The sequence below is a fragment of the Pelodiscus sinensis genome, chromosome 1, assembly GCF_049634645.1.
Source record: "Pelodiscus sinensis isolate JC-2024 chromosome 1, ASM4963464v1, whole genome shotgun sequence".
Taxonomy (NCBI): Eukaryota; Metazoa; Chordata; order Testudines; family Trionychidae; genus Pelodiscus; species Pelodiscus sinensis.
Genome location: NC_134711.1, coordinates 227317435 through 227339698, shown reverse-complemented (window position 1 = coordinate 227339698; position 22264 = coordinate 227317435). Strand labels below are relative to the sequence as shown.

Sequence of the window (22264 nt, the reverse complement as noted above, 5' to 3'; positions counted from 1 at the left end):
AAATCACCTATAATTAAATAACATTCTGGAAAACACTAGCACAAGCCAGAAAATTTAAAATTAAGGCAAACACTCTTGTGTGTGGGTATGTGTCTGGGTGGGGTGAGGCTGGAGATGAGGGAAGATGGACAAAAGGCACAATGATGTCAGGACAATGTGTTGACCTTAATTTAGAGTTTCCTGGCTTTTATCATATCAGCCTAAGGTTTGAAATGTGTGTTCCCTCAACCCCTTTGGAAAGAAGCATGACAGACAGAATCCTGTGAACATTTAAAATATTGAATTGTATATATTTAATAGATGGAAGAGTAAATTATTTCCATGGAAAGTGGTCTACAAACTTGCTCTCTCCACAGCCAATCAAGGAAGCAGGAAAGAAAGTGAATTGTGATTCGCTGAGACCCAAACTATTATCTAATGTGTTCCTGGGTTAGCGCAGATATACACTACCTCTGACTCATTCCAGATTGTCAGGTTACAATCTAGTTCCAAGAGCTAGAGCCAACCCACACTGGTATTAAGTAAAAAGACCACCACAGACTTCAATGGATTTCTGTTGAGCCCTAAATGACAAGAAAGGTTTTTGTTAATCAGTGGAAGGTCCTGTTTGCTTTCCTGAAAGCAAGAGGACAATCAAATGAAGCTCTGACCAACCTCAACTGCCATTAACTTTAATGAGAATTGAGAAAGCTTATGTCTTCCAGAGATGTCCCTCACATGTGTTCAAAAATTGTGATTCAGCCCCCACAAAATAGCTTACAGTTTGGCCTACAAATCATGAGATTTTAAACAATAATAAATTTGGGGTTCTTTTTATTTGTCTTGTGTATTTGAGCCTTTAGGGGTCAAATTTTAAAGTATTTTCCTACAATCATGAGAGCTGCAAACGTAGGCATTTTTAAAATGAAAGCTGTGTCTCACATGACTCCCGGATTCGGGGTTTTAGGAAAAAATACAGACTCATGATATATTCATGAGATTTGACCATACAGTGTTCAACACCCTTCATATCTGGGCCAAGAGAAGAAGGAATTTAACCCATTTATTCAACACAGCTGAGCAGATCACTATTTGCAAAGCTCTCTCAAAAATAGGTTTACAATACAGATATAATTCTAAAAATTATGGAAAGTTATAAACTGTTTTTGTTTATGAAAATATTTGCATAATTGTATTTTTGGATTAAAATCCTTTTTAAATGTGTAGTTTTTATTTTATTAAATTGTTTAATTGATTGTAATTATGCCAGTGTTGCAAATATGCTCTTTAACTGTCAGTTTGCAAATGTGTAAGAGGTCAAAATATGTTATCCTGCTGGATGCAAATTTGTATCGGGGAATTTTTAAAAGAACTAGATGTTTTGGGGCTCTGCTGTAAGAGCCCTTTTGACCTTTTAATTCTTTGACCAATGTTGAAAAAGCTTGTGTGCACTTGAATAAGACAATAATGAACACTCTGCATAAACCCACTGTAGCCAAATATGCATGAGGGCTACGTCTAGACTGGATTGATTTTCCGAAAATGCTTTTAATGGAAAAGTTTTCCGTTAAAAGCATTTGCGGAAAAGAGCGTCTAAATTGGCACGGCCGCTTTTCCGCAAAAGCACTTTTTGCAGAAAAGCATCCATGCCAATCTAGACGCTCTTTTCCGCAAAAAAGCCCCGAAGCTTTTGCGGAAAAGCTTGCCAGTCTAGACACAGCTAGATCTGATCTCAGTAAGGCTCTGATCTCAGGATCTCTTGTGCATATGTTTAACTTGTCTGATGTGAGTAGCAGCAACTGAGGGTTAAATCGCAGACTTGCCACTAGCTGCTTTTATGAGAGAGCACATTATTGCAAACCGAGCAGCTCAAGAACCAGATTGCAACTCAGATCTCACCGCCTGAACGTGTATGTTGAGTTTCAGCTCAGAAGAAAGTTGTATGGGAGAATTATGTTCCTTTGGACAGATTAAAATGGGAATGAATAATTTACATTGCAGCAGCAAAAATATCACTGGTACTTACAAACAAGTCAGATATTATTGAAAACATAGGATACTTTAGATCAAAGGCAGCATTTTTAGGTTAATCTTATCTCGCTTACTTGGCAGCTGCACATCCACATATTTTTCCTCCACCAATCCTTGTCAATTGCACTCTGAACTGGAAACAATACCTGCCAACTTCCTATTGCATCAATAGGGATTTTGTAGGCAAAGAGCTGGCAGAATCCAGCCCTTAACTCCTTTTACAATCTATGTCTACTACTGTACTTGGTTCTATTTATGGATGTGTGTGTCAAAAACAGTGTTTACAAAAAATATATCTTTTTTTCTTTAGAAAGATCTATTTCTGTTAAATAGTAAATTAGGATTACAGCTCCGAAACGGATGTGTCTTTACTAGTAGAACGTACTAGATTTAAAAAGTCAGATACTGATGAGGGAATGAATTGGAATGAAAACAAAAGTGGTCACAGTTGCATAAAGAATGCCTGAATATGTTTAATGTTGAAACAAGATATGTTATTTGCTATCATGTATGATCTATGAATGGACCATACTAGCTGTATGAGTTTGTGTATATGCTGTATGTATAAAATAAAATATGAAAATGCTGTTATTGAAATATTAGAAGTACTCTATTTGTCTAGATAAGAAAAAGTTGTAACATCACAAACAAAAATATGACACAGCATGCAATCACAATAGTAAGCACAAAAAGAAAAATCTTGTTAAAATATACATATATATGCATATTATGCAAATATATCTTACATTAACATACAATGTTATAAGAATGTTTGATCATGTGAATGCATGTTTAATAAAGAATATAGCTTGATGGTTTTATGTTGAATTAGCAAATAACCTGAGACGTGTTTACACTTTCACTAGAATAATGACCTTTAAAATCTATAGCAGATGCAGAACACATTGGCAGTAGTTGAATTCTTAGCTAAATTACACTAAAAATGTGCTTGTTTTTCAGAATGAAATATTAGCTGGAACCAGTCCAAGTGAAAAAAATTACACTGTACATTTTAGTACTTACAAAATATTCCTTTCATTGCTGATGGATATTTAAGATGGATGTTTGGAAACATGAACATGAATTTCTCCAAAACACTAAACAACACTCATCCAAGGATTAGGCTTACTTACTGCAGAAGAGAAAGCAAGCGATCACTGAAAATTGCCAGGAAAAAAATCTATTACAACATATAAAAACAAGAACTGTTTGCAAGGAAAATTAATTTGGCTTGATGAAAGTAACATTGATGATATGCAATACAAATGAAATTTTAACTTTACCAATGGAACGGTGTTAGTTTACGTTCAATGTGTAGGTCAACTTTTACAAACATAATGTTTATGAATGCCGACTTGATATATAATTACAACTGTTTGAAAATTTCTATGACAGTCAAAGTGATATTATACAATATTCAATTTTCTCAAGGCTTACTGTTTTGAGGACAGCTGTCTTTCAATTTAAAAAAGTTCTTTTGATGTGCATTGTATATTGAATTATCCATAACCTCAGAATGTATATATATACCTGTGTGCATGTGTATATATAGAATACACTTCTGTGCACATGTCTATATATATACATGCTTCCACATTATATGTATACACAAATACATGTGCATTTTATATATAATAAAAGTTCATATTATACATATATATATAAACTTGACAGGCAGAGCAATATTTCATGTATTGTTAATGAAGTCTTTTAGAAAAGCAGTCACTCAGTTAACATAATATAACCAATAAATTAAGTTGAAAAGAGAAAATGTGAATGGAAACACTACCCGTGACCATCTGTCTATAGCATTCACATCCGTTAGATCAGGGATTTTTATTTTTAGCTGTGAAGACCTCCTCCGTAAATGGCTCTTCTTGCTGTGGGGTACTGTTCTATCCATTGTACGCCTTCCAAAGCTTTCCCTATGTGAACTTTGTTTTCTGTATTGGATTCCTGAGTTGTCAAAGGATATTGTTGAATTCCTAGCATCAGTAACACTGGTTGTAACTTCATTGCTTGCCACTTCGTTGTGAATTTCCAGCGATGTTAGCAAAATGTTTCCATGGGCATCCACCTTGTTTGCAAAAGGAAATTCATATGGTTAGGATTCCAAATTTGTTTTCATATATAAACAAAACTGGAGTTCATATAGGCTCCCAAATCAACAAAATACCTATCTGACTTTAGGCACACAGGTGACCTCATTAAAATCAAACTAAATGATACTCTTCATCTGTTTTACTTAGACATATATTTGAGTGTTTTGCTGGTCAGGGTCATAATAAAAAAAAAGCATATTACATACAATTTCACTTTTACCATCTCCAAACACTTTTTTCCCCCATTTGAAAAACTCTGTTTTAGAGAATTAAGTTCAGTAATTTATCTGCATTTTTGGGCGGAGTAGAGAATCACCCTGAAAGGCCTTACACTGTAAGAAAATAAATAAAACTAGATTAGCATTTCCGTATTCGATTTTCTCCTATCCTCACAAGACAAAGAAAAGATTACTGAAGTGTTTCTAAGGAAATCTTGAATGCCTTACATTTTGGAAATCTCAGAGGGGCAGCAGTGTTAGCCTGTAACTTTAAAAATAATGAGTGGTCCTGTAGCACCTTGGAGAATAACCATAATGCATAGAATCATGAGCTTTAGTGGGCAAAACCCACTTCAATTCATCTGATTAAGTGTGTTTTGACCACAAAACTTCATGATTCTATATATTTTGATTAGTATTGAAGGTGCAACAGGACCATTTGTTGTGTTTATATTTTGAAGCAACAGAGGACTTCTTTACAATTTTTTGTTACATTCTTCATTCCAAAGTCATTTACACAGTTTTGTAATCATAGTAAAGCAGAAGTTTCCAATTGGATGAGAGACCATAAAGCAACAGCAACAGGATTCACAAAGAGAAATCAGTGAATGGTCAGTAGATAGCACTCTTTCCTTTGAGCCTGTACAGAGTTGATGATGAGCATGGAGTTGGAGGACAGGGTGCTGTTTGGAAAGGATTGTCTTATTGAATGATCATGAACTGAGGTTCTGATTCGTAAGGTTATTGAAGATTGTGGGCCAGATTCTCTGTTCCAATTCAATACAGTGGAGATGAGAAGAGTATCTGAAAGCAAACTGTGGTTTCATGTTCCCCTGCCTCCCAGTCCCAGTGGAAGTTACAGTTGCTGAAAAATAAATCTAAGTAATGCCATTGGTTTAAGATTCTTCATTGTCCTTGCATCACTGGAGAATTGAGCATAATAGATTCCACTGTTTCATGTCCCTTCTTATGTCCAGTCTGTCTCTACTCTACCGATATTGATGGGGAGTAAGGCTGGTACAAGTATTTGGTTCAATCCCCCACTAATTTTTTGCCAGTGGAATACTCCTCTGCACATAAAGAATGTTCTGTTGACTATTTAATTCCACTTTTTATGACCCTCCATGTCAATTAGTTTAAGAATATATTATTATTTTATTATCCAGGTTCATTTCCAGTTCTCATTATTAAATCCATCCAGCTAAAATTCACCCTGCAATTTCAACTGCAAACAATATTTTTCACTCTCAACCCAAAACTGTTGTGTGATCCTCCTTTTTGAAGCTAAACATCACCATTCCAGAAGCTCTACTTCAGCAATGGATGGAGCGATCCCTTTTCCATAAGGGATGTGCTGAAGCTTTAACAGTCATCTAAGTACTTTGGAAGTGTACAAATGTAGATCCCTCTAGGGATCTTTCGGAAAAGGCTTTATTTTCCGAAAGATCTGCGTATAGATTGGCGCTTTTTTCCGGCAAAGCTCCGAGCTGTAAAAAAGCGGCAGCCATTTTTATGCAAATGAAGAGGGGGGATTTAAATCCCCACTTCATTTGCAATTGCGATGTGTCTAATTTGCATCCCTTTTATGGAAAAGGGATGCAGTCTAGACACACATAGGTGTATAAGTGTCACAGGAGAGCTATACTGCATTTATTACATTCTTGTAAAATACTTGTATGATAGATTCTTTCTTCATGAGTAACAATCTAGTTTTGACACTGAAAACAATTGTGACATGGTTGCACTAATGCTTTCTGATGATGTACATAAGAACGGCTGTACTGGGTCAGACCAAAGGTCCATCTAGCCCAGTATCCTGTCTACCGACAGTGGCCAACACCAGGTGCCCCAGAGAGGGTGGACCGAAGACAATGATCAAGCGATTTGTCTCCTGCCATCCCTCTCCAGCCTCTGACAAACAGAGGCCAAGGACACCATTTTATCCCCTGGCTAATAGCCTTTTATGGACCTAACCTCCATGAATTTATCCAGCTTCTCTTTAAACTCTATTATAGTCCTAGCCTTCACAGCCTCCTCTGGCAAGGAGTTCCACAGGTTGACTACACGCTGTGTGAAGAAGAACTTTCTTTTATTAGTTTTAAACCTGCTACCCATTAATTTCATTTGATGTCCTCTAGTTCTTCTATTATGGGAACTAATAAATAACTTTTCTTTATCAGCCCTCTCCACACCACTCATGATTTTATAGACCTCTATCATATCCCACCTCAGTCTCCTCTTTTCTAAACTGAAAAGTCCCAGTCGCTTTAACCTCTCCTCATATGGGACCCGTTCCAAACCCCTAATCATTTTAGTTGCCCTTTTCTGAACCCTTTCCAAGGCCAAAATATCTTTTTTGAGGTGAGGAGACCACATCTGTACACAGTATTCAAGATGTGGGCGTACCATAGTTTTATACAGGGGCAGTAAGATATTCTGGGTCTTATTTTCTATCCCTTTTCTAATAATTCCTAGCATCCTATTTACCTTTTTGACCGCCGCTGCACACTGTGTGGAAGTTTTCAGAGAACTGTCCACGATAACTCCAAGATCTCTTTCCTGATTTGTCGTAGCCAAATTAGCCCCCATCATACTGTACGTATAGTTGGGGTTATTTTTCCCAATGTGCATTACTTTACACTTATCCACATTAAATTTTATTTGCCATATTTTTGCCCAATCACTCAGTTTGGTGAGATCTTCTTGGAGTCCCTCACAGTCTGCTTCTGTCTTGACTATCCTAAACAGTTTGGTATCATCTGCAAACTTTACTACCTCACTGTTTACCCCTTTCTCCAGATTATTTATGAATAAGTTGAAAAGGATTGGTCCCAGGACTGACCCTTAGGGTACACCACTAGTTACCCCTCTCCAATCTGAAAATTTATCATTTATTCCTACCCTTTGTTTCCTGTCTTTTAACCAGTTCTCAATCCAAGAAAGGACCTTTCCTCTTATCCCATGGCCATGTAATTTACACAAGAGCCTTTGGTGAGGGACCTTGTCAAAGGCTTTCTGAAAATCCAAGTATACTATATCTACTGGATCCCCCTTGTCCGCATGTTTGTTAACCCCTTCAAAGAACTCTAACAGATTAGTAAGACAGGATTTCCCTTTACAGAAACCATGTTGACTTTTGTCCAACAAATTATGTTCTTCTACATGCTTCACAATTTTATTCTTTACTATTGTTTCGACTAATTTGCCCAGTACTGAAGTTAGACTTACCGGTCTGTAATTGCCAGGATCGCCTCTAGAGCCCTTTTTAAATATTGGTGTCACGTTGGCTACCTTCCAGTCATTAGGTACGGAAGCCGATTTAAAGGATAGGTTACAAACCACAGATAATAGCTCAGCAATTTCCCATTTAAGTTCTTTTAGAACCCTTGGATGAATGCCATCCGGTCCCGGAGATTTGTTAACATTAAGTTTTTCTATTTGTTCCAAAACCTCCTCTAATGACACTTCAATCTGGGACAGTTCCTCAGATTCATCACCCACAAAGGACGGTGCAGATTCAGGAATCTCCCCAACGTCCTCAGCCGTGAATACTGAAGCAAAGAAATCATTAGTTTCTCTGCAAAGGCTTTATCGTCCTTGATTGCTCCTTTTATAGCTCAATCATCTAGGGAACACACAGGCTTTTTAGCAGGCTTCCTGCTTCTAATGTACTTAAAAAACATTTTGTTATTTCTTTTTGAGTTTTTGGCTAGCTGTTCCTCAAAATCTTTTTTTGCTTTTCTTATTACATGTTTACACTTGATTTGACAGTGTTTATGTTCCTTTCTATTTATCTCACTAGGATTGGACTTCCACTTCTTAAAAGATACCTTTTTGTCCCTCACTGCTTCTTTTACATGGTGGTTAAGCCACGGTGACTCTTTTTTAGGTCTCTTGCTATGTTTTTTGATTTGGGGTATACATTTAAGTTGGGCCTCTATTATGGTGTCTTTAAAAAGTTTCCATGCAGCTTTCAGGGATTTGGCTCTAGTCACTGTGCCTTTTAATTTCTGTTTAACTAACCTCCTCATTTTTGCGTAATTCCCCTTTTTGAAATTAAATGCCAGGGTGCTGGACTGCTGAGGTGTTCTTCCCACCACAGGAATGTTGAATGTTATTATATTATGGTCACTATTCCCAAGCGGTCCTGTAACGGTTATATCCTGGACCTGATCCTGCACTCCACTCAGGACTAAATCGAGAATTGCCTCTCCCCTTGTGGGTTCCTGCACTAGCTGCTCCAAGAAGCAGTCATTTAAGCCATTGAGAAATTTTCTCTCCGCTTCTCTTCCTGAGGTGACATGTATCCAGTCAATATGGGGGTAATTAAAATCCCCCATTATTATAGAGTTCTTTATTTTGGTAACCTCTCTAATCTCCCTCAGCATTTCTATGTCAGTATCGCTGTCCTGGTCAGGTGGTTGGTAATATATCCCTACTGCTAATTTCTTATTATTGGAGCATGGAATTTCTATCCATAGCGATTCTATGGAACATGTTGATTCACTTAATATTTTTATTTCATTTGATTCTACATTATCTTTCACTACAGTGCCACTCCGCCACCCACCCGGCCTGCTCTATCCTTTCTCTATATATTCTATGTATACAAACAGGATAAGAATATGTAATGTTGAGAATGAAAATCAGGAAAATAAAAGAGCAAGGATTACAGAACAAAGATAAAAGAACTAGGGTTCCTAGAAATAAAAGTAAGCAAACTAAACTGGCCTCTTTGTTCCACTCATCTGATGAAGTGGGTTGTGCCCATGAAAGCTCATGATGCTATATAATTTGTTGTTAGTCTGTAAGGGTATGTCTATACTACAACGTTATTTCAAAATAGCTAATTTGAAATAAGTTATTTCGAAATAACATGTCTACACACAAAATGCATTTCGAAATAGTGTTTTGGAATGAGGTTTACCAAATTAGAAATAAGCGCTCCGCTATTAATTTCAAAATAGCAGCTTGGCTGTGTAGATGCTAGTAAAGTTATTTCGAAATAACGGCTGTTATTTCAAAATAACTTTGCTCTGCAGACATACCCTAAGGGTACTGCAATGTTTTTTCAGAATAACTTAGGTGATTTCAAAATTAATAACTAAACTTAGGTGATAACAAAATTAATGTCTAAACATCAAACCATTATTTTGTCATAATGTATAGCTGGAGCACTTCTTATTCCAACTCCTGCAACCCTCATTTCACAAGGAATAAGCGAAGCAGAAGGAAGGGTATTCTTCCTTCATCTTCCTGCTGTGTAGACAGCGTCAAAAGCCCAAATTAAGCTATTTTTACTTGGGCCACGCAATTGATGTAGCAGAAGTTGCATAGCTCAATTTGACTTTTCCCTTGCAGTGTAGATGTGCCCCAAGGAGTTACAAGACCACTTGTTCTTTTTTAAAAAATTTAAAGTTACAGCTAACAAAGCTACCCCTCTGAGACTTTGAAGCAGTGGGGTTAAGAAGCCTCAATGGGGTGAAGAAATCCAGTTTTTTTCACCACAGTAACAATCTGGATCTGCTGTTTGTATGAGAATATATAGTTGAGGTTTGCAAAAATGAATGCAAGATAGCTAAACCTAAGCATGGTCTACAGAATGAGGCAGTCAGCAGAAGAAGTGAAAGACACTCAGAAGATTTGAAAAGTACAACTAACCCTTTTGCACACAATTGTCACTTACAGTTGTCTCATAACATAATTAATCCAAATTGATTTTTTCCAAATTGTAAACAGCATTTGAAATACCATTTTGCATAACATCGATACAATCTGTCCTTTCTTTACCAGCCATAAAGTCCCATCCAAGCCCTCAACATCTTTCATTTCAACTGGTGCAACCACCTCCTCCCTAGCCTTGAAAATGAAGGCTTGTCTAACCATATTTTTTTAAATGGTTGCAGCAAATATTGTTTTCCTGGCTCACTGCTTTGATGATGTCATCCCTTTCTTTGCATCTCTCTACTGGCTCTATTTGGTCCACCACCTCAAACAAAAATCACTCATTATTTAAGGCATTCATGGCCTATCCCCATGCTAACCATGATTACTTATAAACTAACGAGATGGAGCTCCTGCCTCTGCTCTGCCTTTATCATCCACTTATTAAAATATTAAACAAGGATTTTCATGCTTGCTCCCATGCTTCTCCAGAAGCACTGGAGGAGCTCCCCATCGACACTTACAGACCACTTTCTTGTCCTCATTCACATTCCTCTATAAAACTTTTCTTTGCTATGATTCCTAAAAAAAACCCTCGACAATGGACCTGGCAACTGGTATGCCATGAACATATTGTCCAGCACCTTGCACATCCCCCATCTGATGTATCTTATTGTCTCTTGTCTTATACTTCACTGTGCTGGTTAGGCCTCAGTTGGAGTACTGTGTCCAGTTCTGGGCACCACATTTTAAGAAAGATGTGGAGAAATTGGAGAGGGTCCAGAGAAGAGCAACAAGTATGATTAAAGGTCTAGAGAACATGACCTATGAGGGAAGGCTAAAAGAACTGGGTTTGTTTAGTTTAGAAAAGAGAAGATTGAGGGGGGACATGATAGCAGTTTTCAGGTATCTAAAAGGGTGTCATAAGGAGGAGGGAGAAAACTTGTTCGTCTTGGCCTCTGAGGATAGAATGAGAAGCAATGGGCTTAAACTGCAGCAAGAGAGGTTGGACATTAGGAAAAAGTTCCTAACTGTGAGGGTAGTCAAACACTGGAATAAATTGCCCAGGGAGGTTGTGGAATCCCCATCTCTGGAGATATTTAAGAGTAGGTTAGATAAATGTCTATCAGGGATGGTCTAGACAGTCTTTGGTCCTGCCATGAGGACAGGGGACTGGACTCGATGACCTCTCGAGGTCCCTTCCAGTCCTAGTATTCTATGATTCTATGAATAAACACTTCAGGGCAAGGAGTGTTTTTAATATGTTTGCACAAGTTCCTGGAACAATGGACTCCAAATCTAAGATTTTGGTCCCTAAGCTTTACTATAATACAAATTATTACTACTGCTATTCATAGTAAACAAATAAATACCGTCTTTTAGCGAATACACCCCACACTCGAATATACCCCACGATTTTTTCTTTTTGAGTTAAAAAAAATCTTGTATGCCCCGCACACCAGCCTCCAGGAGGGGGAGCGCTCACCGCCCAGTTCCTCCGTAGCCATAGGAAGGGGTAGGGGGAGCGCTCATCCAGATGTGCAGGAACCGGGCGGTGTGCGCTGCTCCGCCCGGTTACTGCACAGCCATCAGCCTCCAGGTTGGGGAGTGCTCACTGCCCAGTCCCTGTGCAGCTGGATTAGCGCTCCCCCTTCCCCTTCCTATGGCTGCGGAGGAACCGGGCCGTGAGTGCTTTCCCGCCCAGAGGCTGGAGGCTGCTCAGGAACCAGGCGGGGGAGTGCTCACCGCCCGGAGGCTGGAGGCTGAGCAGGAACCGGGCAGTGTGTAAAAAAAATTTTGTATACCCCACACCCGAGTAGAACCCGGTGTGTGTGTGTGTGGGGGGGAAATGTGGGGTTTGTAAAAACAAATATAACCCGCAGGATATAGTCACTAAATTATGATACATACATACATATATGAACACTGTGAGGTCTCACTCTTTATATATCCAAACTAAAAATGATCACAAAAACTAAACTGTTCACATGAAAAACAATCACTTAGTTGATCTGAAAATATAATTACGTTACATAAAGTTGTGCAGTCATATATTTCTATCAAACTCCATATAAAACTAATTAGAAGGTACCAGTTTGAACATGTATCTGAAAGCTAGTAGACGGAGGCACTTGTCAGGAGAAAGAAACAAAGCGTGTACAAAGAGAGAAGCAGTATAGTCCAGGAGAACTGAGTTTGGGGCTAGTAGATAGAAATTCCTGAAGTCTAATCCTAGCTTTCCAATGACTCCTTCAATTTGAACAAATCACTTAAACTCTCTGCAAAACAAGAACACTATAATAATACTTCTTGACTGAGTTGAATTGATAGGATAGCGTGAAGAATGAATAGCTAATGGATGCAAAATGTCAAATTTTATTTTAAATAAGGCCTGTAGTAAGTTTTAAAACACTTAAAAGTGTTGGCAGTTGCACACTAGCTGCATCATCTCTTCTCAGAGCATTAGAAAAACTATATTGCTAATGGCAGTGTACTATATACTGAATGATTCATGAATACATATAATTGTACTATTTGGACAACATCCTCTGCTGGTGGAAATGTGTGTAATTCTATTGCCTTTAATGGAGCTATGTAGAGCTACACCAGCTGAGGATTTGGCTTATTTTGTTTAAAATGTACAACTGATTCATGATTTTTTATTTATTCAGGTTATCAATATTGTGATCACCACTTTAATGTTTACATTTCCTTTCCTGCTCTTCTCTTCCTGGGCTCTCTGCCCATGCTTTTCTATGCTCCTGCAGTCTCCTTTATGCTTCCTTGCCAAAACCTGTAAGGGAACATTTTAACTCATCTGGGCACGGGGTTCGCACTAGCCGGCTTTTAAAAATGGCGGTGCCGGCTTTATGCTAATGAAGCCTGGGAAATTCAAATCCCGGGCTTCATTAGCAAGTTCTGTATGCATACATTACCCCGCTAGTTCGAACTAGCGGGGTAGTGTAGACATACCCTCAGTCTTTCCTCATAGGTCATGCGCTCCAGTCCCCTAATCATTTTGGTCGCCCTCTGCTGGACCCTCTCCAATGCAGCCACATCCTTTCTATAGTAGGGGGCCCAGAACTGGATACAATACTCTGGATGTGTCCTCACCAAAGCCGAATAAAGGCGAATAATCACGTCTCTGGATCTGCTGGCAATGCTCCTTCTAATGCACCCTACTATGCCATTAGCCCTCTTGGCTACAAGGGCACACTGTTGACTCATACCCAACTTCTCATCCACTCTAATCGCCAGGTCCTTTTCTGCAGAACTGCTACTTAGCCATTCGGTCCCTAGCCTGTAACAATCTTGGGATTCTTCCGTCCCAAGTGCAGTACTCTACACTTGTCCTATTGAACCTCATCAGATTTCTTTTGGCCCAATCCTCTAATCTGTCCATCTCTTTCTGGACCCTATTCCTGTCCTCCAGTGTATCTACCTCTCCCCCTAGCTTAGTGTCATCTGTGAACTTGCTGAGGGAGCAATCCATCCCCTCATCCAGGTCATTAATAAAGATGTTGAACAAAACTGGTCCTAGAACAGATCCTTGGGGCACTCTGCTAGAAACAGACCACCAACATGACATCGAGCCGTTGATCACTACCCGTTGGGCCCGACAGTCTAGCGAGCTTTCTATCCATCTAGCAGCCCATTTAACCTACCCATATTTCCTTAACTTTCTGGCAAGAATATTGTGGGAGACCATATCAAAAGCTTTGCTAAAATCAAGGTATATCACATCCATTGACTTCCCCATATCCACAGAGCCAGTTACCTCATCATAGAAGCTAATCAGATTGGTCAGGAACAAATTGTCCTTCGTGAATCCACATTGACTATTCCTTATCACTTTCCCCTCTTCCAAGTGCTTCAAAATTGATTCCTTGAGGATCCCCTCTATGATTTTTCCAGGGACTAAGGTAAGGCTGACTGGTCTGTAGTTCCCTGGACTGTCCTTCTTCCCTTTTTTAAAGATGGGCACTACATTTGCCTTTTTTCCAATCATCCGGAATTTCTCCTGATCACCACGAATTTTCAAAGATAATGGCCAAAGGCTCCATAATGACATTTGCCAACCCCCTCAGTACCCTCGGATGCATTAAATCCAGGCCTATGGATTTGTGTATGTTTAGCTTTTCTAAATAGTTCCTAACTTGTTCTTTCCCCACCAAGGGCTGTCCACCTCCTTCCCATACTGCATTGTCTAGTGCATTTGTCTGGGAGATGACCTTGTCTGTGAAGACAGAGGCAAGAAAGCAAAGGCATAGAAACATATATATGTTAGTCTCTAAGGAGCAAGAGGACTACTCATTGTTTTTCAAGTTACAGACTAACACGGCTACCCCTCTGAACATCTTGGTCACTGTCATTCTCCCCTCTCCTTCTCTCCTCTTCAGTCTCCTCTCTTTTTACCCTATCCTTCTTCTCTTTTCAGCCACAGTACTCCTCTCTGCCCCTCATTGCCACTCCTTGGGGCACAGCCAATTATTTCCATGAACAGTTTCTAAGTCTACACTCAAAACATTGCAGTGGCCCAGCTGTAGATTTACAGCTGCATTGCTTCACGATACCTCCCTGAGAATTGGTAACTAGGTCAATTAAAGAATTCTTCCCTCAGTCTAACACTGTCTACACTGGTAGAGGTGGTTGGCTTAATTATGATGCTCCTGTGTATTTTTCACATCCCTGTGAGTGATGCAGACTTAGTTTAGAATCCGGGTGTCCACCATGCTAGCCACCAGTCACATGTGGCTATTTGGCTGATTGAGTAGCCATAATGGCTACTGCTTCAGAACTGGTTGGACACCACGCCTTTAGAATGTAGACCTCATTTTAAGAAGAAGCATCAAGTGCTCTTTCAGGCAAACAGAAACAGCCAAGTGCCAAAGCATTAATTTTCTGCTGACTCAGCAATGACTAAATATGCAAATGGTTACTATCTTATTTCAGAATCAATCTTACCCAAAAACCCATCTTCCCCATCTCTGAGGGATGAGAGTTCTCTGCATGTGTGCAAAATGATGGGTTTTTACATTATTCTACTTAGAGCCTGAGTTGGATGAAAAGTCAGAAAGCACCATAAATATTTAAAAAGAGGGTAATTTTCAGGATCCATACGATGCATCCTATAATTCTGAAACTTTAACAAAAATGTCTAAAACAAAGTACAACAACAATCTACTCTACTCATCACTGATACAGGCCTCCTCTGGAGAACTGGGTCCCATTTCTGGGCATCACAGTTTGTGATAAATGTGGGTAATTAGCAGAAAGTCCAGAGAAGAGTAATAAAAATTATTAAAGGTATAAAAAAAACATGGCCTACAAGGAGAGACTGAAAAAAAATGTGTTTGTTTGGTCTGGAGAAGAGAAGATTGGGAGGGGAGACCAGATAGTAATCACCAAGTATGAGGTGATGCTGGTAGACCATGTGCCAGCTCATGAAGGCCTTGGGCTTCACTGAACAGTGACAAATGCATAGCTGGAGATCAGTCTGACTCACCCATCAGTTAGTATAGTTAAAAAAATTAGTGTTCTAAGAATATGCTTAGTGTTTAAACTGTATGGAATACTTGTAGGATGCTGCATGTAATATCTGTACTCCAGGATCCTACATATAATATCTGTATTCCATGCTGTGATGGAGCAGCACAGTCTTGTACGCTCCCTGTGGGTGGTGTGGAGCTGGTGCTGCGGCCGCAGCCAGCTGTGCTCTGGCCAGGGATGCTGAACACGCCTCCCAACCCAACGTCTGGTGACACTGGGGTCAAAAAGGACAGAGCATGCCAGGAATAAGAGGGCAGCCTGACGCCAGCGCAAGGGGAGGGGCAGCACAGGCATGGGACCTTTAAAAGGTCTACAGGCTGCCAGGAAGAGAAGGGGTGTAGGGACTCTCTGGTAGCATCGGAAGCACCCCTGGATGACTGAGAGGATGCTGAGAAGACACCCGGAGAGCCAAGGGACAAAGAGGAGGAAGTAGGGTTGTCTGAGTGGACCCCAGCTGGGGAGGCTGGAGGGCACCTGGCAACGGAGAGGTAACTAAAGGGGGGGGAGAAGGAAGAAGCCCAGGGCAGGCAAAGGAGCCACAGCCTGTGGGCTGACGAGTTGCAGACAGTAGCCTCATCAGCCGAGACAGGGACAAAGATCCCTTTGTCTCTAGGTCCCAGGGCTGAGACTCGGAGAGTGGGAGGGCCTGAGTCTCCCTTCTCCGCCCCGTCCCTCCCGCAGAACCAAATAATAATATATAGGCAGATTAGGGTGTTCACCGCACTAGTCGCAGTGCCAGCCAACGCCCCAAGGGAACCTCTACCCCCCCCTCCGCCCAGTCTGTCAAGGCTGCAGATGTGTGTGGGGGGGAGGTGGGGCCTGAAAAGGGCTAGAGAAACACAGGGGCTGACCCAGAGGGTAGAGTGCTACGGGACTTCGTAAAAGGGAGGACCATTACAGACGACTCCCAGGCAGAGTGCCTTTATGGGCAGACCCCTGACACATGCTATAAGTTAACACTTAAGTGTTTGCTTTATAATGGTAAAACATTTGTTCTGTAACTCACCAAAGACTTCATCTAATGCAAAATGCTGGATTCCTATCAAAAGGTGCTATCTCCTGCCATTAGGAAGGACTACTGAGTCTGAATGCGCCACTATGGAACAAAGACTTGGTCAATTGTCCCCTCCGTACACATGGTGCAGAAGTGCTTGCACTACTACATGGACTCTTGGGAATGGACAGAAGGAACTAGGGTCCTCTTATGCTGTTTAAACTCTAAGAAACAAAGATTCCTAAACACCAGCAAGAAACCACTAGGACTCACCTGGGTTAGCCCTAAAGGACATACAGAGCTGGCACATTTCAGCAGCTCTGTCACTGGAACTGAAGGCTGCAACTCATGTGTGTGAATGTTTATCTGTTTTAACTTGTAAATAACGTTCTTATCCCTTTTTCCTCATTGATAAATCTTTACTTAGTTTATTACAGGGATGGTTACAAGTGTTATCTTTGGTGTTAGATCCAACAGTATGTCTACACAACAAGCTAATCATGGCTGGCCTGGGTCAGCAGACTTGGGTTTGTGGGGCTCTGGCTTCACAGCTGTTTCATTGCTGTGCAAACATTCTCGCTCAGGCTGGAGCTCGACTCTAGGACTTTGCTAGGAGAGAAGGTCCCAAAGGTCAGTCACCAGTCAGAGCCCAGATAACTACACAGCAATAAAACAGCCCCTCTGCCTGAGCCCATGAGTACAAGTCAGCTGGCACATCTGTTTAATATGCCACAAATTTTAAGGTTTTTTTTTAAATCATACCTTTGTCTTACAAGTCAATCACTGTACTCTGTCAGAGGAAAAGGAGGAAATATTTTGCCTGCACATTCACTCTGTGGTTATGTTTAGTAATTCATCAATCCCTATTTTTTAAATATAATATAGACACTTTTGTGCATTCTGAATAGTACATGTGTAAACAACTGCTTTAATAACAGCATGAAAAACTAATGTTGTCAACTTACTCTATTTTACATTAAAAGGACTCTACTCCTATATGTTATCACATGAACTAAAATAATTATAAGATGGTGGAAACTGCATTCTAGATTTTATTTCCCTGATTATCCCAGGCCTTGTCTCTTGTGTAGTCAGCCAGAAAGGTATAATTTTACAGCCACTTTTGCTCTTGTGTAAATGGCTATCAAGTACGCAAGACAGTGGACAATCAGACCACAGATATCTGGCTTGCTTTAAAAAAAGTCAATTCACTATTTTGTTTTTGGAAACTTTAAAAATATTTTACATTTGTGGGTATAACATGTGACATTGTCGAGTAATCTCATCACTGGTCTGAAAGTTAACTTTTCTATCAATTGCTGCTTTGACAAATGTTCATGCTGGTGAGAGTAAATGAAAGAACCGTTAATTTCAGCCTGATTGTCGATAAAGGAAGAGCTCAGTGTTTGAATATAAAATGGAAACCTGTCAAGGATTTTAAAGTATTGCAAACTTTGGAGAAGGAAAAAGTCTATGTTTTAATTTTCCACCTACTAAAAATGAAGTTTGTTAAAATAATGCTGACTGTTTTGCACTGATGTTGAAAAGAAAATGAAGCACGTAATTCACCTGTTGCCCTACACTTTTATGTAATCATTTTTGCTAGTGCAAAGTAGGTGTAAAATACTACCAAATCATAATGGTAGCAGTGAGCATACACTCAACATACTCAGTCTGATGTAAGTAAGTATACTGGGTGCAAGATATCACAGGATCAGAGTCTGAGGTAAGTTGTGCAAAGTACTGTAATGTTGTCAAGTCTTCAAACAAATGTCAAACATCCATATTCCATGTGCTACAACATTAGCATTTCCTCCAACAGTAATTGCTGTGCCCATCCTGGTACATGTTTTGAAAACTTGGTACATGCTCCTCACACTTTGACAAGTTTTTTTTTTTTTAATAATACAAAAATGGAATCCAGGAAAATTGAATAATATCTGAAAATAAAACCACCCCAGCTAGTCTCATATATCTAAAGACAAACCTTAATATAACATTGCCACTTTTATGTACAGAAGCAAGACCTTTTAATTTTCAGAGTAAAATTCAGTACATGAGAATGAACAGTATAATAGACAGCCTATTTAAATGGTACATAGTTGTAAATAGTACTGGAGGGGCTATACTAAATAAGACCTGGTATGACAGCTGCTGTTTTGGCCAACATGCCAGGAACTGACCTGGAGACCTCTAGAACTAAATGTATCTCTGTCTACAGCTTGCATTTTAAAGCTCTGTAGCTTGGGGCTGTAAGAACTCATATCCTTTGAGCATCAGCAGAGATGGAGACCTGTACCTCATTTTCACCAGTCGGTTATACCAGCATCATAACAACACAAGAACGGCCATACTGGATCTGACCAAAGGTCCATCTCAGTATCTTGTCTACCAATAGTAGCCAATTGCAGATGACCCAGAGGGTGACATGATCCCTCTCATGTAATCCATTTTCAGACAAACAGAGGTTAAGGATACCATTCCTACCCATCCTGACAAATAAGCATTGATTTACATAACCTCCATGAATTTATCTAGCTCATTTTTGAATCCTGTTAAAGTCCTAGTTTTCACAACATCCTCTGGCAAGGAGTTCCACAGGTTGACTGTGCACTGCATGAAGAAAAACGTCCTTTTATTCATTTTAAACCTGCTACCTACGAATTTCATTTGGTTACCCCTAATTCTTATGTTATGGAAGCAAGTAAATAACTTTTCCTTGTTCACTTTTTCCATACCAGTCATGATCTTATAGACCTCTATCATATTCCCCCTTAGTCTCATCTTTTCCAAGATGAAAAGACCAAGTCTTTTTAATCTCTCTTCATATGGGATGTGTTCCAAACCCCTAATCATTTTTGTTGCTTTTTTCTGAACCTTTTCCAATGCCTATATATCTTTTTTGAGATGAGGCAATCACATTTGTACACAGTATTCAAAATGTACCATGGTTTTGTGGACAGGCAATAAGATATTCCCTATCATATTCTCTATCCCTACTGATTCCTTAATGATTCCTAACATTCTATTTGCTTTTTTGACTGCCATTGCACACTAAGTGGATGTTTTCAGAGAACTATCTACAATGAATCCAAGCTCTCTCTCTTGAGTAGTGGTAGCTAAGTTAGTTCCCATCAGATTGTATATATAGTTGGGATTATTTTTTCCAATTTGCATTACTTTGCATTTATCAACATTAAATTTCAGTTGCCATTTTGTTGCCCAATCACTTAGTTTGGTGAGATCTTTTTGAAACTCTTCACAGTCTGCTTTGGTCTTAACTATCTTGGGGTACGTCTACACTACAGCGCTAGTTCGAACTAACTTAGTTAGAATTAGTTAATTCGAACTAAGCTAGTTCGAACTAACGCATCTAGAACTAAAAACTAGTTCGAACTAGCGTTTTGCTAGTTCGAACTAGTAAGTCCACATTGAGTGGACTCTGAACAGGGCTTAATGATGGCTGGAAGCAGTGCCGGCAGGGCATAAAAGGAGGACTTAGAGCATGGAGATGCTGTCTCAGGCTAGCCAAGGGCTGCGCTTAAAGGGTCCCGACCCCCACCCTGGACACACAGTTCTAAGGGGTGCCCCGCTTGCAAAGAAGTTCTGGCTTGGAGTGCCCTGAGTGCCCACACTGGGCACATCACACCACTCGGCCATCAGCCCGGCTGCACTTGCCGCAGGCTGCCATCTGGGGAGAGGGAGTAATTGGGGGGCTGCAGGAGAGCTTCCACCCCCAGAAGCCCGCAGAGCCAGCCCAGTCCTCCCCATCGGGGGCTCGTACCCTATTCCTCCCTCACCTCCTTCCACTTACCCTTCCCTAGCCCCCCTTCTTATTGATGTACAAAATAAAGATAACGTTTCTTCCAACATTGACTCTGTCTTTATTGAAAAAAACTGGGGGAAACTGGGAAAAGGAGGTGAGAGAGGGGAAGAGAAAGGCTGGGAGAGGGGAGGGCAACTAACATGATCAGGGGTTGGGAACAGGTCCCAGATGAAGAGAGGCTACAGAGACTGGGACTGTTCAGCTTAGAAAAGAGGAGACGGAGGGGGGACAGGATAGAGGTCTCTAAAAGCAGGGGTTGGGTGGAGAGGGTGCATTCAGAAAAGTTCTTCCTGAGTTCCCATAAAGAAGGACTAGAGGACACCAAAGGAAAGGAATGGGTAGCAGGCTTGAAACAAGTAAGAGAAAGTTGTTGTTCTTCCCAAAGCCAATAGTTAACCTGTGGAACTCCTTGCTGCAGGAGGCTGTGAAGGCTACAACTAGAACAGAGTTTAAAGGGAAGTGAGATAAAGTGATGGAGGTTGGGTCCATGGAGTCCTATTAGCCAGAGGGTAGGAGTGGAGTCCCTGCCCAAAGTTTGTGGAAGACTGGAGAGGGATGGCACGAGACAAATGGCTTGGTCATTGTCTTCGGTCCATCCCCTCCAGGGTCCCTAGGGTTGGCCGCTGTTGGCAGACAGGCTACTGGGCTAGATGGACCTTTGGTCTGACCCAGGACGGCCATTGTAAGCTCAGGGCTCAGTGTCGGGGGTCTCAGTGGACCCCCTTGATTTTCATGCACACCTGGTCCTGGGTGGCCAGGCTGGCAGCTCTCCTGCCCTAGACGGCCACTTTCCTGTGCCTAGTGCGGAGATCGTGGACAAGGTCCACGATGTCCGCACTAGCCCAGGAAGGTGCCCGCCTCTTGCGGTCCAGGGGAAGCTCCCGGGAGCCGCCAGCCTGGTCCCGGGAAGAGGGGGTGGGCTGGGGGGCATCGGGTGGGTGGCTCTGTGCCGTGCCAGGTGCAGGGTCTGCTAGCTGGGTGCTGGCAGGCTTGCACCTGGCACGGGCACCGTAGCCAGCCCGTGCCCCTTTAAGGGGTCCGGGGCCGGGAGGGGGGCATAGAGTTTCCCTGGTGTTGGCCAGAGTGGCCACCAGGGAAAGCTGGGGAGGGCTAGCCTCCCACTAGTTCGAACTAAAGGGCTACACAGCCCTTAGTTCGAACTAGCTAGTTCGAACTAGGCTTAGTCCTCGTAAAATGAGGTTTACCTAGTTCGAACTAAGCGCTCCGCTAGTTCGATTCAAATTCGAACTAGCGGAGCGCTAGTGTAGCACCTATTAAAGTTAGTTCGAACTAACGTCCGTTAGTTCGAACTAACTTTGTAGTGTAGACATACCCTTGGGTAGTTTAGTATCATCTGAAAATTCTGCCACGTCACTATTCACCCCTTTCTCCAGATCATTTATAAACAAGTTGAATAGGATTGATCCCAGGACAGACTCTTGGGAGACACCACTAGTTACCTCTCTCCACTCTGAAATTGTACCATTTATTCCTACCCTTTGTTTCCTGTCTTTTAACCAGTTATTAATCCATGCAAGGACCTTCCCTCTTATCCCAGGACAAGTTACTTTACTTAAGAACGTTTGGTGAGGGACCTTCCAAAAAAATGGAATCTGTATCATTAGCAGAGTAGTACTTCTATAAGGGACTCAAATTCTAGACTCCTAGCCCTGGTTTACACTAGGAATTTATTCTGAAATACGCCCCTCCCCCGATCCAATTTATAAGTGGTGTCTCCACACTAGCAAAACCGTTATTTCAAAATAACAGGCCACAGAATTGGAGATCTGTACTCCTGCTTTTCATCAGGCGTAACGCTAATTTTGAAATAGTTATTTCAAAATAATGGTAGCATGGAAACTCTAGAGCTGCTATTTCAAAATAATTACTCCCTGGAATA

General features: G+C 40.8%; 1 protein-coding gene across 4 annotated transcripts in view; it reads right to left on the bottom strand.

Moving 5' to 3' along the window:
- Positions 1-1605: 1605 nt before the first annotated feature.
- Positions 1606-22264, bottom strand: part of GABRB3 (gamma-aminobutyric acid type A receptor subunit beta3) — a 282050-nt gene continuing 261391 nt past the window's right edge. For all 4 annotated transcript variants that reach the window (XM_006116094.4, XM_075916425.1, XM_075916421.1 and 1 more), the window contains one exon: positions 1606-4087. In XM_006116094.4, the coding sequence (XP_006116156.1) occupies positions 3737-4087 (351 nt within the window). In that variant the 3' untranslated portion in view covers positions 1606-3736. The remainder of the gene's footprint in view (positions 4088-22264) is intronic.